At 43.1% G+C, this 16,625-nt stretch overlaps 1 protein-coding gene across 1 annotated transcript in view; it reads left to right on the forward strand.

Moving 5' to 3' along the window:
* The window catches only part of Fbn1 (fibrillin 1), a 232,064-nt gene that overhangs the window by 165,855 nt on the left and 49,584 nt on the right, over positions 1–16,625 (forward strand). The window contains exons 31-40 of the mRNA XM_021261460.2: positions 954–1,079; positions 3,011–3,136; positions 9,680–9,802; positions 9,947–10,069; positions 11,230–11,355; positions 13,090–13,212; positions 14,692–14,814; positions 15,107–15,271; positions 15,951–16,019; positions 16,110–16,235. Of these exons, the coding sequence (XP_021117119.1) occupies positions 954–1,079; positions 3,011–3,136; positions 9,680–9,802; positions 9,947–10,069; positions 11,230–11,355; positions 13,090–13,212; positions 14,692–14,814; positions 15,107–15,271; positions 15,951–16,019; positions 16,110–16,235 (1,230 nt within the window). The remainder of the gene's footprint in view (positions 1–953; positions 1,080–3,010; positions 3,137–9,679; positions 9,803–9,946; positions 10,070–11,229; positions 11,356–13,089; positions 13,213–14,691; positions 14,815–15,106; positions 15,272–15,950; positions 16,020–16,109; positions 16,236–16,625) is intronic.

Raw genomic sequence — 16,625 nt, forward strand, 5'->3', positions numbered from 1 at the left:
CCAAATGCATATTCTTTTTTGATTAGAATTGTAAAGAGTTTGGTCTTTTGATCGAATTCAGTGTTTCCTGGACCATCAATATCACCCTCTGGACTTGTCAGAAATGTAGTCTCAGGCCCTGCCCCAGATCTATGGAGTCAGAAGTGCCTGGGAGTCTCAGTGATCTGTTTTTCCACAAGCTTCCCCAACATGGGGATGCAGGCTAAAGTCTGAGAGCCGCTGTTCCAGTCTACACTTCCCATTGTATCACCCTGGGCTAGTAGAGCCATGTAGTGAACTAGAAACAAGAAGAAAGTGGGTGATGTAGGTTTTTTGGCTCAGATTGAGAAGATAAGTTGAGTTTAGGAATCACAATTATTTTATTTGACCTAGAAAAGTGTCCATTAAAAACTCTGGCTCTAAAAAGTAAATGTTGAAAATAAACATTTTAATTAAAAGTGCATTTAAGTAGATATGCTTATTTCAAGCAATTTTCACCTTAAATAGCATTAAAACAGAAGATAATAGATCTCAGGCATTTATAACTAGACAATGAGAAAAATCAGATTCAGCATTGTTTTTGAATGATAAATTCATCTGAGTTAAAATTTGTAATTAAATGATTGACTTTTAAGTGGGTGTAGACCTTGTCCTTAAACAGCATATTGCTAATCTTAAAAATGGTTCTCTCTTGGCCGGGGATTTAGCTCAGTGGCACCGTGCCTGCCTCGCAGGTTCAAAGTTCTGAGTTTGATCCCCAGTACCGCAAAACAAAACAAAACAAAAATGGTTCTCTCCTTTTTCACCAGTGACAAAACCTCTTAGGATAACTTGCACAGAGCTTCATTTGGATTTTAGAGTTAGTAATCTTATGTGGGTAGGCTGAGTTTGTTTGACTTGTGTCAGTTAATGTTTTCTGCTGATTGATGAATCCAACATCGACAACATGTCACTGTTGGTTTTGTTCTTTACAGACATTGATGAGTGTGAAGATAATCCCAATATCTGTGATGGTGGCCAGTGTACAAATATACCTGGGGAGTACAGGTGTTTGTGTTACGATGGATTCATGGCATCTGAAGACATGAAGACTTGTGTAGGTAAGTGGAGAAGACAGAACTTTTCATCTTGGCTGGTTATTCAGAAGTAAGGTTGAATTACATAAAGGTTAATAGGTTTAGTCAGGAGATGGATCCCTGGGGAAAATATGGATATTTGCTCGTATTTTGGAGCCTGCATTCCAAAAAGTAACTGTCTTATGTCTGTGGTACGATTCTCTTTGTCAGGTATGTTGTATGGATTGAACCATCGATCAAATTCAGATAGACATTTCTTTTATAACTAGTCATTATTTCTGTTCACTTAAGCCTCTTTCTGGTGTAACTTGAGTTCAGGCTTTTAAAATGCTTGACTAAAAGCCACACAAAATTTGTCTTTAACAGAAATGTAGTAAGCCTAGAACTTATTGTATCTGTTGTGGATACTTTGTATTGCTTTGCTTTCAAACTTGTTAAGCTTTTCTTCTGCAATATCTAAACTGCCTTTAATGCTATCTAGTACATTTTTCATCTCAGACATTGTAGTTTTCATTACTAAAAGTTTGGGGTTTTTTTATCTTCTTTGTCTAGACTTAGTATGTTCAGCATTTCCTTCTGCTTTTGGAAATGTTATAATAATGGAATACAGTTATAATAACTGTTTTAGTGTCCTTGTCTACTAATTCTGTCAGCTGTATCAATATTAGTCATTTCAATAAATTAACTTCCAACCTCACTGTGATTCATATTTTCCTGCTTTGTAATTTTTTGTTGTAAGCCAGACATTGTAAAATTCACCTTACTGTGTGCTGGATACTTCTGTATTCCTAGAAATATCCTTGAGTTTTGTTCTGGAATACAGTTAAGTTACTTCAGATTGTTCCTTCTTTTAAACTCTTGGTTGTAAGTTTATAAGCAGCACTTAGTCTAGGACTAATTTTGCTGCATTACTAAAGACCCTTCTGGATATTCTACCAAATTCCCTGTGAATTATGAGGTTTTTCCAGTTTGGCTGATGGGAACAGGCACAATTCCACGCCTTCCATGAACTTGGAAGATGGTTGCCTGCCATTGTCCTGGGTAGTGTTTTCCCAGCCTTGAGGAATCTGTTTCCTTACCTGGCACACTCATTCTACTCCCCTGAATACCCAAGGACTTCTGCAGCCTCTGGGGCTCTCTCTGCAGCTCCTTCCTGTCCTTTGCTCCACCTGCATGCTCTAGCTACCTTAACTGCCACCACTCTACATTCACCTCCACAGTGGAAGTTGTCACCTGATTCCCCTTGGTTTCCCACTCCTTTTGCCATGGACTTAAAAATTCCTCTCAACAGTAATCTGAGAATAATCTAGAACTCCCCTTGTTTGTTTTCTTGCTCTCAAGATTCATTGTCTTTTGCTGTCTGTCGTCCAATGTCTGCAAAATCATTTGTCTGTCTGGTGTCCATTTTTTTAAAGATGCTTTGGGTGGGAAGGTTATTCCATCTGGGCCAGAAGCAAGACTCTAGAGTTGGTTATATTTAAATTTTTGGCACATTTGTATCTTCTGAACACCTTTACTTAAATGAATGTCATGAAAAATAAATAATGTTTGAATTTGGAGAACAAATGACGCTTCTGACTATTAAGACTATGGCTGTCAGTTCATCTGTTCTTTCTTTTAAAGTATGGAAACTAAATTGTTAACACCATGCAGACTGAATTATAAAACTCTTGCCACAGTGTTCTGTTTTTAAAAGTTTTCTTGACTCACATAAGCAGGCTGTACATTCATCTTAGAGACACTTTGTTTATTGATCATCTCAGACCCTCCTTTGGGCCAGCTAAAAGCCAGTCTCTTCATTAGTCTGCCAATATACTATTTTTTTCTGAGTGAAAGCATTTAGATATAGTATTTTATAATACTTTTTTAATAATATTTTTCTGAATGAAAACATTATACTTTTCCTGGCTTATTTGCCATAATTATTAGTTATAACAAATATCTCTGTTTTATAGATGTCAATGAATGTGACCTGAATCCAAATATCTGTCTGAGTGGGACCTGTGAAAACACCAAAGGATCATTCATCTGCCACTGTGACATGGGCTATTCAAGCAAAAAAGGAAAAACTGGCTGTACAGGTGTGTTCTCTTTCCAGACGGAGCAATAAAATATTAAATGGTTAAGGACTGCTATCATAATTATAAAATAATGGAAGTTTTCAAAATATTAACATTTTAATTGCATTGCAAAGCATTTTGTGTAATCTTTTTTATTCCTTCAGCTTCTATGCCTTTGAAATTTGTCATACTTCATGTTGGATGCAAGTTGAAGTTTTTTTCCTTTATCTGTGAAAAAGATACGTCAAATACATTAACAGTGTAAATGATACAGTTTATGTGAGGCTAAAGTCACATTTTGATATCAAAGTAATAAACATTGTAATGCTCAAACATTCATTTTGATTATACTTTAATGAAAAAGCAAGCCTTTCGCAATAACCTTCTTTTTCAAGACTGAATTTAAGGTTTTATAACTGAAAGTACCTTCCAAAGAAGCACGTCATACAGTTTATATGCTTTATCAGTTCTCATCAGACTTTCAGTCCCTCAAATTAGGGCACTGTTGATGTATTGATTTCTGTCTTTGTTCACGGGGCTTAATAAATTTACAAAGTGATAATTGAACCAGTTACAGTTTTGCTGGTCTAATAGCAAAAGCACCTGACAGTATCTTTCCCAATATTTTTAAGAGACTGTCCTATTAAAGGCCAAGTGGGAAAAGTCACTCTGTGGTAGTGACATTGTTTCCTAACCATCAGTTGGTGTTTTCAGACGTGAGGCAGTGATGCTAAGTACATAGGGTAGCACAATAAACTTTTACTGGAGTGACTTATATTAATGTAACACGTTATGGCATCTAACATAATTGAAAACATCACAGAGACCATGGTGCACTTGAATTAGGTAACTGTGTAATTTTTTGTGTGTGCAAATAACAGACTTTAATTCCAAAAGCCAGTTTGGCAGGCCCTCATGGCTTAAAACAAACATTAAAATATTTGCAGATGGGCAGTGTGGTAAAATGTACAGATCCTCCTCTTAATTATATCAGCACATTTCAAGAAAGCACCAAAATATATTTAAATTGTTAAAAACTGGCCGTAGTACCAGGTGTCAAATTTTCTGATATATAGGACAATGACGGTAATGTTACTGTTGGTCCCGAGATGCTAAGTTCTAGCCAAATCATAGAGAGAAGAAGAAAGTTGGACTCTGTTCTTATTTGCTGTGATATTCTCATGTGAAGCCTGGCTGGGTGTCCACTCTGATAAATGGCCCAGTGCTGACACTCTTGGCTCCCCCATGGCCCATCTGTCTATATAGCTCAGTCTGTCTGTGGGTCAAGCTTTATTTTTAGCTCCCAGTGTAAACACAGCACTCTGTAAGGGATGGTGGTCTGACAGTAATGAAGAGGCAGGTAGGATAGTTCTGCACTGTTTTACACAGCGAAGGGTAAGACTGTTGTCTGGCTTAGCCAATCTCACTGCAATCCAATGCGTTTGAAATGATGCATATGAAGGGAAAATTGAATCTCACAGGACTGTCTTTGTTGCCTATAAAAAAGCATCTCTAGAATTTCATTCTCCGATTCCAGCTAACTGGAGCATGTGCAGTGGCTGATTACTTCAGGACTCTTACCAGGAACACTTTAATTTTCACGCCCTATCAGTATCATTTTAGGCGAATGAGATCTAATGGTTATAACACCCTTGGCACGGTGCTGGCCAGTGCATAGGCGCTCGGGCTGTCCAATCCAATGAGGCATACAGGCACTGTGTCTAGAGGCCATTCTATCAAAAAACTTAACTTCTAGTCCAGCAAAAGTTCTGTATTCCTGGTTCACTGATACATGCTTGAAATCAGTTTAAAGAAGGAAAATTTTCTTGTGCATATTGGAAGGCTGGCTTTTCATAATTACATTTGCAGAGTTATTGAGACCAGTGACAAGGGCTGTGGGCTACATGGGAGATGAGATGACATCAGTTTTCCATGAACAATAGCAACCTTGTAGTAAGTGACATGAACAGGAACCGAAGCAGGAAGTTGAGGAAACACTCTGTCCTTTCTGAGGGCAAGTGTCCTTCCTTCCCCCAGTTTGATCAAATCCAGTTAGCACTGTAGGGAGATTTGGCTCTCTTGGGTCCTTGATATCACAGTGGCATGGTGTGTTTTATCCTTACTGAAAGGAGCGAACCCTAGGTTTTACTCCTAGGTCTTCCACTGGCCTATAACCAGGATGCTGTGTGATTATCAGATGTCCCCACGGGTAAATGATAGGACTGTGACTTATGGGGTCACTCACGAAGGGCTTCATTAGAGAGAGGAGAAAAAATCCTTCTGTGAATGCTGTTATTAGCAACCTATGGTGTCACGTTGGCTTGCAAATGACTTACTCAAACAGGAACTGGCAGAAAGTTTGGTACACTCAAAAACAAGTTTTTAAAAATCTGGGCCAAAATGTTTTTTTAAAAAACTCCATGTAACTAGGGCTCTTTTAGCCTGCATTTGGTTTAAAATGTCATTCACAACACCATCAGTTGACCCTGGAGATAGTCACGTGAAAGACAAATGTTTATAATATCCCAGGCAGCAGATGTACCTGAAGATATGTACCAAGGCACACGACAAATACCAGCAAGAACAGACATGGGGACCATGTTGTGACAATACACAAAAGAAATACATCCACTTATTTATTTATTTAGACAGTTTTTTAAATGAGTACCTTGGAAAGGAATTATAAAAACATGCATGCTATTTCACAAGGAGGAATTTTTTTCTTTCACAGGAACTAAAAAATGTCCTCTGGGCTCCATTACAGCTCTGTCTAAATATTTCAGCTCCCTTGTCATTACTGATTGTTTCCATTTTAACAAATAAACATGTTTTCCCCCAGTCACTTCGGCAGTGTTAAGAATCCACCCACTGACTTACATTCCCAGCCCACATGGATGCGAATGGCTTCTTTTTTTCCCTGGAAGCTTTGTCCAGATTGTGGGTACTGCCCAGGGGAATGTTTGACTTAATGGAGAGAGAATGTGCTTTTGCTTGGAGCCTACAACGCAGCCCTTTCTCCTTGGCCAAAGTGGCTGGATTGAAACAGTGCTGCAACCCAGTGCAAGTCTTTCACTGCCCATTCTATGGAACTGTCCTTGGGAGAAGAGAAACATGAGCCACTGGCGTACAGTTGCCATCTTGGTTGGCACATGGTTGCCATCTTGGTTGGCCCACGGTTGCCATCTTGGCATCCATAAGCTCACTGGGATGACCTCCCTCCCAACTCGTGCCTGCTTAGTGAGCACAGCCTGCCTTAAGTGGAGTAAAATCAGAATTGTTTTCAGTGAAAACCTCAGGATTTCGGAGTGAATGCACTTGTCAAGCTCTCTGGTTCGTTTCACATGAGGAATGTTTCTGGTGGGTCTCAGTCCATGGGAGAGAACCACATACATCAGCCCCCAGCAGTTGGAGGGAACTTGTGTGCATTTCCTTCCAGTTTCTTATCGCAGCTCGTTCTCCTCCATCCTCTGGCCCTCAGCCTGTGAAAACTCCATGGGTGTTCAGTTAAATGTTTGGCCTAAATTTTGATCCAAATTAAGAAATCCAAGTAGCCTTTGTGTTTGGCCTTTCCTTTGGTGTCACACCCTCTTCCTCCACCTCTGATGGAGGAGATTGGTACTGTGCCCCTCCTGGAGATCCGGGTCCACGAGAGGGGCGTGGAGGGGGTGGAACAGTGTTTGTGGGGTGGCACAGCCTCTCCCTGCGTGATAGTCGAGGGAAGCCAGGGCAGCTCAGAGCACTGAACAGCAGACTCCCAGGGGACTCGCAGAACCCACCCCTGGGTCTTCCTGGCCACGCCCTTGCCCTTCATTTGGGCCGGGCCCAGAGGGTCTTTGCATCTGGAATGGAGAAATGGTGGGGTTCAGGGGGCTGCAGTGTCAGCCTGAAATTTGAATTTCTTTGCTTTTCTTGGCTTACACTTAATCTTGAAAGGAATTTTCTGTCTGAAGCAAAGTTGTGGAGGAAAGAGAACATTTGTCCAGAGCGATGCTTTTGGCAAGCATGCGCTGTGTTCCCTTCACATTATTGAAGAGTGGTTCAGTATAGCACTTTTGTTTGCTTGTTTCCTTATAACTCAGTTTCTCCTCCTGTTCACTTTTATAATAACGTGCATTCCCAGATCCAAGTCTGCCATGGAAACAATGAAAATTGGCTCAGATTTGCACATACCACACACGCAAGAACTTTTTACTCAGAAATGCCTTTCCACTCCATGATCATGTTGTCTTTCTGACTCACTTGCTATATACGGAGAGCATAAGGCATTGGGATGATGGCTTGTACAGATATTCACGAAGTAGAGAATTCAATATCGGCTCTTCAGTTACTCTTTCCTATTACCCCGATGGCCATGAAACAGCACCTTGCAAATGTAATTTCTTTCTATCTTGAAAGCATTGCAGTAAAATTGTTTAAAAATCTTCTTGTCGTAGAATTTTATATTAACATATTACTAAGAATAAAAAAGGAAGAAGACTTCTCTTTTCAAAGAAATAGCAATTTTATTAAATGCCACATTAAATATGGGAGGTTAAAGGCATATGACAGTGAGGCTATTGTTAGCGATTAGGAAATCAGAAGGAAAGACTGCAGCTTTACTAGATCAGTAGGCAGTGCTTAGAAGAGATATATGACTATTTCTATAAATTTGTAAATATTCACTGATATTTTGAGAATTCTGTAATACAAGATTTAGAAGAAAATCCTGAAGTTCCTAAGAAACAAGCTCAGTTGGGCAGCTGTGTCCCAGGGGAAGAGTGTGAATCAAAGGCAGGGAAACTGAGTCCCAGGCAGTCCTGCTGAGTCTATGCTGGGTAAAGGGCCCAACCTCTGTCTCCTCCCTGAGATGCTGATGATCCAGAGAATGGAACTGAGCTCCTCCCACTTAGTTCCTCCATTGTGTAATATCTGGGGCCCTAATATGCATGTAGTGATCCTCTTTGTTTCCACCTGAGGTGACTGGCCAGATGTCAGGGCAAGCAGACATCAAGGCAGGGCTCCTCAGAATCGGTGGCTTGTATCTGTGCCATTATCTGAGCGCGAAAGTCCTGTCCCTTCCCTGCTTGGGAGCAGCGAGAAGCACTCTGCAGAGTCTGTTGGGCCGGGTTCAGGAGGGTTACTTTCCCCGGCTCCTGTGCCCGCTTCCCACCCTGGTCCCGGCCTCCGTCTTCCTCCTCTTGCCCTTGGAATGTGCTGTGGTCAGTTATTCCCTTGGCTCATGCCCCCAGTCCCAGGTCTGAGCTGTGTGCCTCCCCTCACTGCCCTAAACTCACTAGGTCATGTGGCCACCAAAGGACATTCAGATTCACCCATGCAGTGCCTTAGCATCATGTCCTCATCAGAAGGACATTCTTCCAGACCTGTCCCCTCCTTGTGATGGTCAGTGACATTATAAAACATTTTCCTTTAGTTCATGTTTGTTCCAGAAGTTATGAAGAAGCCAATGACCCCAGGACCACAGGGCTGCCAATGGAACATTTGCAAACACCAGGTTTCCAAACACTTTCAAATTATTAAAAATTTGGGCTTCCAAAGTAAATGAAAGGGTAAACACAGTTCTTTCTCATGCCACTATTCAGGTGATCCCTGGACATTCTCCCAACATTGTCCTCTTGACCTGAGTTTTGTATGACATATTGGCTTCCATCTAAAGTCATAGTATCATCTCTATGACTCCTGGGTCTTAGTAAATGACAAACTGATTATGAGTATAACCCATTATTATAATAGGTTAATTTCAGGGAACAGATCCTATTTTGCTCCATGCTTTATATTGTTTCTATAACACTTTTATATATTCTATCTTGGCTAAATTTGGAAGTAAAATTTTGGAGAATGGAGAATTTGGAACTATTTTAGCAATATGACCCTAATCTGGTACTCTTTATTCTGACAAGATTTCTACTGGGTTGACTTGAGTTTTATATGAAATATGCAAGAAGGGCATGGTTGTTCTCTGGTGTTCAAGGACTCTAAGTAGCCAGAAAAGATGATTCACATACTGTGTCAAGGGACATTTTCTGCATATGCTTGAATTGGCAATACCAAAATAAAATTTTTATAGAAGTGTAATTAAATAATAATGTTTTAAACTTAAGAATAAAATATATTTTGTATATATATGACTCAAATTTTCTAATATGACAAAGGCATGGTATTCCTATGTCTATAGAGAGTAGGAAAACAATGCACATCATTACTCTACAATTGTCTTAATAACATACTGGCAATAGAAACATGTGACCATAGCAGTAGTACTCTAGGACACAAGGCAACTCACTTTTAAGGTCTTCACCTGGAAAGAGGTTATTTTGCTTTGCAGTGATTGGACACTTATATTAAGATATAGAAAATAATTAGCACTAGCAATGCCAAGTACTATCATATTACTCTTTCTTTACAGATTGAAAGGTAAACTTGTTCCATATACATATGGTGTAAGTGTGAATGCTAAACGATTTGTGCAATACTGGGTCAAGTCAGTTTTTTAATATTGCCAAGTTATTTAAAGCTGCAAAAAGACATTTCGCCCAACATCTGCTAAACTACTGGTTGTTCTTGCAGACATCAATGAGTGTGAAATTGGAGCACACAACTGTGGCAGGCATGCTGTGTGCGCCAACACCGCGGGAAGCTTCAAATGTAGCTGCAGCCCCGGTTGGATTGGAGATGGCATAAAGTGCACAGGTGAATTGGAAAACAACAGAAATTGCTCACCGCGAACTGTGTGGGTTGTAAATATGGGAATATTCATTCTTTCATTCAAATGTAATGTGTGCGTTACTGAATTTCAATGCCACACTGAATAATGATGCCACCATTTTCCTCAAGACCTGGACGAGTGCTCCAATGGAACCCACATGTGCAGCCAGCACGCGGACTGCAAGAACACCATGGGGTCCTACCGGTGCCTCTGCAAGGAGGGGTACACGGGTGACGGCTTCACGTGCACAGGTGGGTGTACGCCGGAAACGGCCCTGGAAACTGGGGTGCAGGAGCAAGGGACACCCCAGGCTCCAGACCTGCAAGTTTTGTTGAAGGCTGGGTCTGTTAGCAGAAGAGTATTTGTTTAAGACTCGATCCCTATGGAATGAAAATGTGGAGCCAGGAGACCTCAGAAACTAACGCTCAGCCTCTCCTTTAGTCTCTGTCTGTCTGTCTGTCTCTCTCTCTGTAGTATAGTGTAGTATGTAGTATATATAGTACATATGTATATGGTATGTGTTACTATAAAAAAGATGCCATTAGTTTAAAACAAACCACACTTCCTGTTGTATGCCTTCACTTTTGTGTGCCTGTTTCTCACTGATGATTTGCTTCCCATGCCACATTGAGGATAAGCTGGCTATAGGAAGCTAATGTAAGGAATGAAAAAGGATGTGATTCTCTAGATTAGAAGAACAGTATATATTTCTATACAGTATGTAATTTCCTCCTGTTAACCATTATCATCATCATTCCATATTGGTATAAGAATTCCATAAGTACTGTTTTTATAATTTATAAGTTGTGGTTTCTTTTTAAAAAATTTATCAGTACATGGTTGAACTGGTTTGTAAGGAATTTGTTCACTTCCGGTTGTAGAATGTATTCGTAAAAATTTCTTTCTTCCTGGCTTCAGTTGGTAGTCACAGAATTAACATGGACTGCTCCGTATACTTAAATATGTATGATTGAGAACGGGTCGTATAAGTCATACATAGTTACATATACACTGTCCGTGGGCAGCACTTTTTATGTGAGGGCTTGGGATTCAATAAAAGAGTGAGACCCATTAAGGGTGTAGCTGCAAACATTTGTTTACCCTGAGCACTTTGCTAGCAAGATGCCCCGTAAGCACAAGGCTGAGAAAAGACTCACGTCTGAATAACTCTCTGGGCTTGCTGCGGGCTTTACCACACTAGGGCCCGTTCACCCTCAGGGCCCTGCATCTGAGCCCCTGTTCATTGCACAGAGCATTCAGAAGAGAAGAACAAGTGAGTTTAAGCATAGCAGATAGAAGCTCTGAAAACACAGCTACACTCAGGAAGTTGAGACTTAGAGGCTCTGTGGGGCCTGAGGGATTGGAAAACCCCCGCCTGAAGAAGGGTAACTGGGGTCCTTTCCGCCCACAGACCTGGACGAGTGCTCGGAGAACCTGAACCTCTGCGGCAACGGCCAGTGCCTCAACGCCCCGGGCGGCTACCGCTGCGAGTGCGACATGGGCTTCGTGCCCAGCGCTGACGGGAAGGCCTGTGAAGGTAACTGGAGGCTACATGCCCGCCCTTTCCTGTTTCCAAACCGGGGTGTTTTCACGTCACAGCTGAGCTGCTGCAGTGGGTTTGTGGAGGGGTCAGGACCCCAACGGGGTGGTTTCTCTTTGGTCGTAGCTACACCCAGCCTGGCCAGATGGTGTCCAGCAGCGCCATTGTTCAGGAGAGAGAGAGCAGGAGGAGACGCGTCCAGTCAACTCAGTGCAGCCCATGTGTCCCTCTTGCTGGGGAGAGGAGCCCCCTGTTCTGAGGGAGGATTACCTCTACCAATACGGAACACTAGTTCGCTTCTGCTGCGGTGGTTTTCTAGAAGTAAAGGTGTTGTCATAGTGACAGAGACAGCCTTCCCCATGCAGACATGCAGGTTAATGTCCTGAGAGCCTCGGAATGCCCTCTAAATATCTAACACACACCGACATGGGAGAGCATTTTGCAGATCTCTTCCATGGGACTCCTTGGAATCATGGCATGTGGGTACAGCATGTCTTCCTGTGAAACCTTGGTCAGGCGGACGGGTCCTGGGGACCTGCTAGCTCAGGACGGATCCAGTTAGGAAGCACAAGATTTTCCTTTTTACCCACAACTGTCAAATTTAAGCACATCCTCCATATTTGAAAATAATTAGTGCCTACGTGAACTAAAAAGATTTCAGTAGAAATAAACAAATGATAACAATTGACAGAAGTTTAAACAAGGCCTTGATTGATATATTAGCTAATAGTTGTTCCTTGTTAATAAGACAGGAACTCAAAACTGGTCTTTAAGAGGTATATACTGTCTTCCTCATGTATTTTTATGTAAATACTTTTCTTTGTTTTGGGACTATTGAGTGTTCATTATACAATTTACATTAAATATGCAGTTTACATTAAATATGCAATATAAACGCCCTTATGGCAAGAAACTAGATTATGCTCTTGATCATATGCCCAATGCCTTGTTTACTTTTGCTACTCCAAATACCCAAGGAAAACAGGTACCAGGCCACGTCTGGTAACATAAATAGTCACAGTGAAAGTTTTGCTTCTCTTCATGCTATAAGGGAACCTTTTGTTTGTTTATTTGTTTGTTCTTAATATAAGTCATTGCTGGCAGGGTGTTGGTGGCTATTTAAAGCCAGTCCCAAGTCTGAAAATGTGCCCAGGTACCAACTCCACAAGGACACGGCGAGTGTGAGGCAGAGACAGAGGCCTGGGAGGGGAGTCTGCAGTTTTCAGACCTCTCTGAGCAGTAAACAGTAAAACATCAAGACACACACACACACACACACACACACACACACACACACACACACGGGACAGATGATTGTAAAACTGACTACCTCAGAGTTACCACAAGGAAAACACTCTCTGCTTCTTAACATTTGAACTCCCAACGCAAATAGCCAGTAGCTAGGTAAGAACATCTAAAGAATTTAGTCTGGTGTGGCCATTGTGGCTCTTACTTGAAAATATGTATGTGGACTCACATGAAAGACCATGAATTATATATATATAAAACGTTTAGCACAGTGCTTGGAAGGTAATAGGGGCCAAGGAAATGAACCTGTCACTAATGAGATATCCCTGTGTGTGATAAATTATCTGAAAATCCAGAGGAAAAGTGCCCAGATTGCTGTCAGGTAGACTTTCTTGTCCCAATTCTAATATCAGTCATTGCACACTAAGCAGTTTCTTTATAAAAAAGCAATGGCCTCACCTCTTCCCATTTTGCCTCCCCCAGATATCGACGAGTGCTCCCTCCCGAGCATCTGTGTCTTTGGAACTTGCCACAACCTTCCTGGCCTGTTCCGCTGCGAATGTGACATCGGCTACGAGCTAGACAGGAGCGGCGGCAACTGCACAGGTGAGGCGTCCATTCCCATGCAGCTGGCTCCCAGGCGTCCTGGCCGCCCTGGCCATTGGGGCATCCCGGGGACCACACGAGACCCCAAACAAAGCTCCTGGCTTCGGAGGAGGAAGGTTCCCAGGTGCTGGGCGCTGTGGCCTCCCAGCCATTTCCTGTCCTCGTTGGGGTCAGTGTCAGCTTCCTTTGGAAAGCCCCACGCTGGGACGCTTCTCGCACCTTCCATCACAGTCCCTTCCTCCCACCGGGCCCCTGCTGGGTTCACCACGGGCCCTGCACACGAAGCCCAGCGACCCAAGTCCAGTGTTGGAGTCGTGTTCTTGTGGAGCGGAGGATGCTCAGGGAAGAGAAGAAAACAAATCCAAAGGCCCCAGGCACCAGCAGACTGCTGCTCTGCGCTCTTAGGGGCTGAGCAAAGCCCCTGGCAGCCACCTGCACCTCCCTTCCTCATCTGCCCTCTGATCCCAGATGCTGGGGTTCAAGTTCCAGGCTGGAGGAGCCCAGAACTTGAGGGAAAATCTGGGTTTGTTTTCAGACACCCAGGTAGGCTCTGACACAGGAGCTGGCCCACACCCCTCCTCACAGATGCCCTCCCCAGGTATCCATCATCCCTAGGTTGTCGGCAAAGTAACCTGGCCCCAAAGGGGCCCCTAGCAGACAACCCTGGTCCAGACCCTCTGCCCAGCTCAGGCCTCTGTGTGTGTCATCCTGGCCTTGTTGCCGTTGGTCAGAACACACAGTCCAAATTCCTGAGTCCCATCCAAGTTCTGTCCAAGTTCACATGGGATTAGAGCAAAAGAATCACCTACTGTAGAATCCACTGGAGGTTACCATTTCCACAGGGAGGACCCTGGGACAGGGAGTCCCAGTCTATTTTGTCTGAATCTGTTTGTCTAGTTTTGAGTATTTTCTAAGTGTTCAAAACAGACAAAAGGATTGTACAGAGGTGGAATTTGCCAAAACCCATGTCCTGAAGACATGGAATTCCCTGTGTATTTTTGGAATAGAAAGTGAAAGGGAAATACTAACTCAGCATCGAGGATGGAGAGAGACACTTTGCATGCTTGGAGAAACACAGTCAGCCTCAGACATGGGGGTGGGAGTCAGAAGTTGCCCATGCTTGAGGGTCCCCTGGAAATACGCCCTGTGCCTGAACTTTGCTTGACCCAGGTCACAGCCATGTTTTGCCTTCATTACCTTCATGGGACTATCTCTCCTAGTTCCAGAATTATATTTTATCCCAATGACAACTTGGAGCGGCAGATATGTTCCAGGGGAGGAAAATTATGTTCCAGGATCCAAGACTGTGACTTCCTTCCCTCCCAAGAGGTTCTGTTTCAAAGGTGGAAGACTGCGTTTCTAGATGACATTGTGAGCTGCGACTCAGACTCTTGCTGGGAGCCCCAGACTTGGTGCTGCCATCTGTGGTGGTGTCAGCCTGGAGGCTTCCGAGCTAATTCTGTGGCTGTTTGGCTGTAGATGTTAATGAGTGCCTGGACCCCACCACATGCATCAGTGGAAACTGTGTCAACACCCCAGGCAGCTACACCTGCGATTGTCCACCTGATTTTGAGCTGAATCCAACTCGAGTTGGCTGTGTTGGTAAGATCTTCAAAACTTGCCAGAGATGAGCACTGTTTATGTTTTTAAAGCAGCATTAAACATTCCATTTTCACCATTTAAGTAATAATATAGAAGCTGGAACATTTCCAAAATCTGATTTGTATCCTCAGGTACAAAATTCCTGGTATACTATATATTCTTGCATGCTTTTTTCAGATTCTTAGTAAATGTCAATTCTGGCTTTTAAACAGTTTTGGAAATGAGTTCATATTTTCAACCCTCAGATAGAATGAATCGGATTGACACTTTCTTGTTTGTCTATGGGAAACAGATACCCGCTCCGGAAATTGCTATCTGGATATCCGGCCCCGGGGGGACAACGGAGACACAGCCTGCAGCAACGAGATCGGAGTTGGTGTCTCCAAGGCTTCCTGCTGCTGCTCTCTGGGGAGAGCCTGGGGCACCCCCTGTGAAGTGTGCCCTGCTGTGAACACGTGTAAGTGAGCAGCTTCCTGTCTCCTGTTGGCTGTGGGGGGGAGCTACCCGCAGTCTCTATGCACAGAGCAGGAAAGAACAGTCACTTTGGCCCTGTGAGAGACTCAGAAATCTCCCCATGTGGCTCACTCTGAATACTCAGGTGGGGCAGCCAGCATCTCACTTCAATCCGAGTGAGAAGCAGAGAGTGTTACTTAAAGATTTTCCAGGCAAGGTTGGAGAGAAGAGCTGTAAGGCCTAAGGCTGTGTTTGGAAAGAGTTTTAGAGGCATGCTCATGACCATTCCTGAAGGAAGTTGTACTTCCCAGGCAGCAAAACTGAGTGAAACTAACCATGGGCACAGAACTCATTAGACAATAAGACAGGAAAGAAAATCTTTTAAAAGAAATAGTAATGGAGATATGGAGCAAAAGAATTCACAAGGATATACGAATATAAGGCCAGGAGATAAGTTGGAGTATCCCAAGACCGAGAACCACTGGGACACATGGCAGAGCCATTGAAAATGATAAATATAGACAAAGAAGTTACCTTACTTGAGGTGGGTGGAGTGGGGGCTAATGATTCCTGAAAGTGAGTAGCTCTGGCTGGAATGGCAGAATTTCTCTCGGGAGTATTATTTCTAAACATTCTAGATTCAAAGGAATTCCCTTTGATTTCATTTTTTCTTGTTTCAATAGCGGAGTACAAAATTCTTTGCCCTGGAGGAGAAGGTTTCCGTCCAAACCCCATCACTGTTATATTGGAAGGTATTTCTGTTTCCTTTGTGGTGAAGTGTGCCCCTCTGCATCCCGGGGTTTGTGCACAGTGCTGAGGTGCCTCTCTTTCCCTGCTGGCAGATATTGACGAGTGCCAGGAGCTCCCGGGGCTGTGCCAGGGAGGGAAATGCATCAACACCTTCGGCAGTTTCCAGTGCCGCTGTCCAACAGGCTACTATCTGAACGAGGACACGCGGGTGTGTGACGGTGAGTGGCCTTTGCAGAAGGATCTTTTCTTTCCCATGTCCAGGACTGACCTGAAAAACCAGTGTACAGTTACCCGGAAAAGGAGGGTTTAGACATGTAGCACAATGGTCTTAACTTGAACACAGCCAGGGAAATACGCTGTACATGTGGCAGCTTGCCTTAGTGTTCTTGAAATGATGTCATTTCCAATAAGTCCGAAATCTCCCACTTTTCCTGAGAAAAGTGGAGTTTTATTATGCTGGGCATGTGTCCCATTTATGCCTACAAAAGAGTTTTCCGTGCTCTTCAGAAAAGCCACTGTTATTAGAGCAGCACTGGCCGCGTTTCAGCAGTGTCTGTGTTCAGGGCGGCCCGGTTCCTCTCCTTGTCCTTGGCCACTTAGTCCCTGCA

Source organism: Heterocephalus glaber, unplaced genomic scaffold, assembly GCF_053883595.1.
Source record: "Heterocephalus glaber isolate CG9 unplaced genomic scaffold, H.glaber_assembly_v1.0 deba00000122, whole genome shotgun sequence".
Classification (NCBI taxonomy): Eukaryota; Metazoa; Chordata; class Mammalia; order Rodentia; family Bathyergidae; genus Heterocephalus; species Heterocephalus glaber.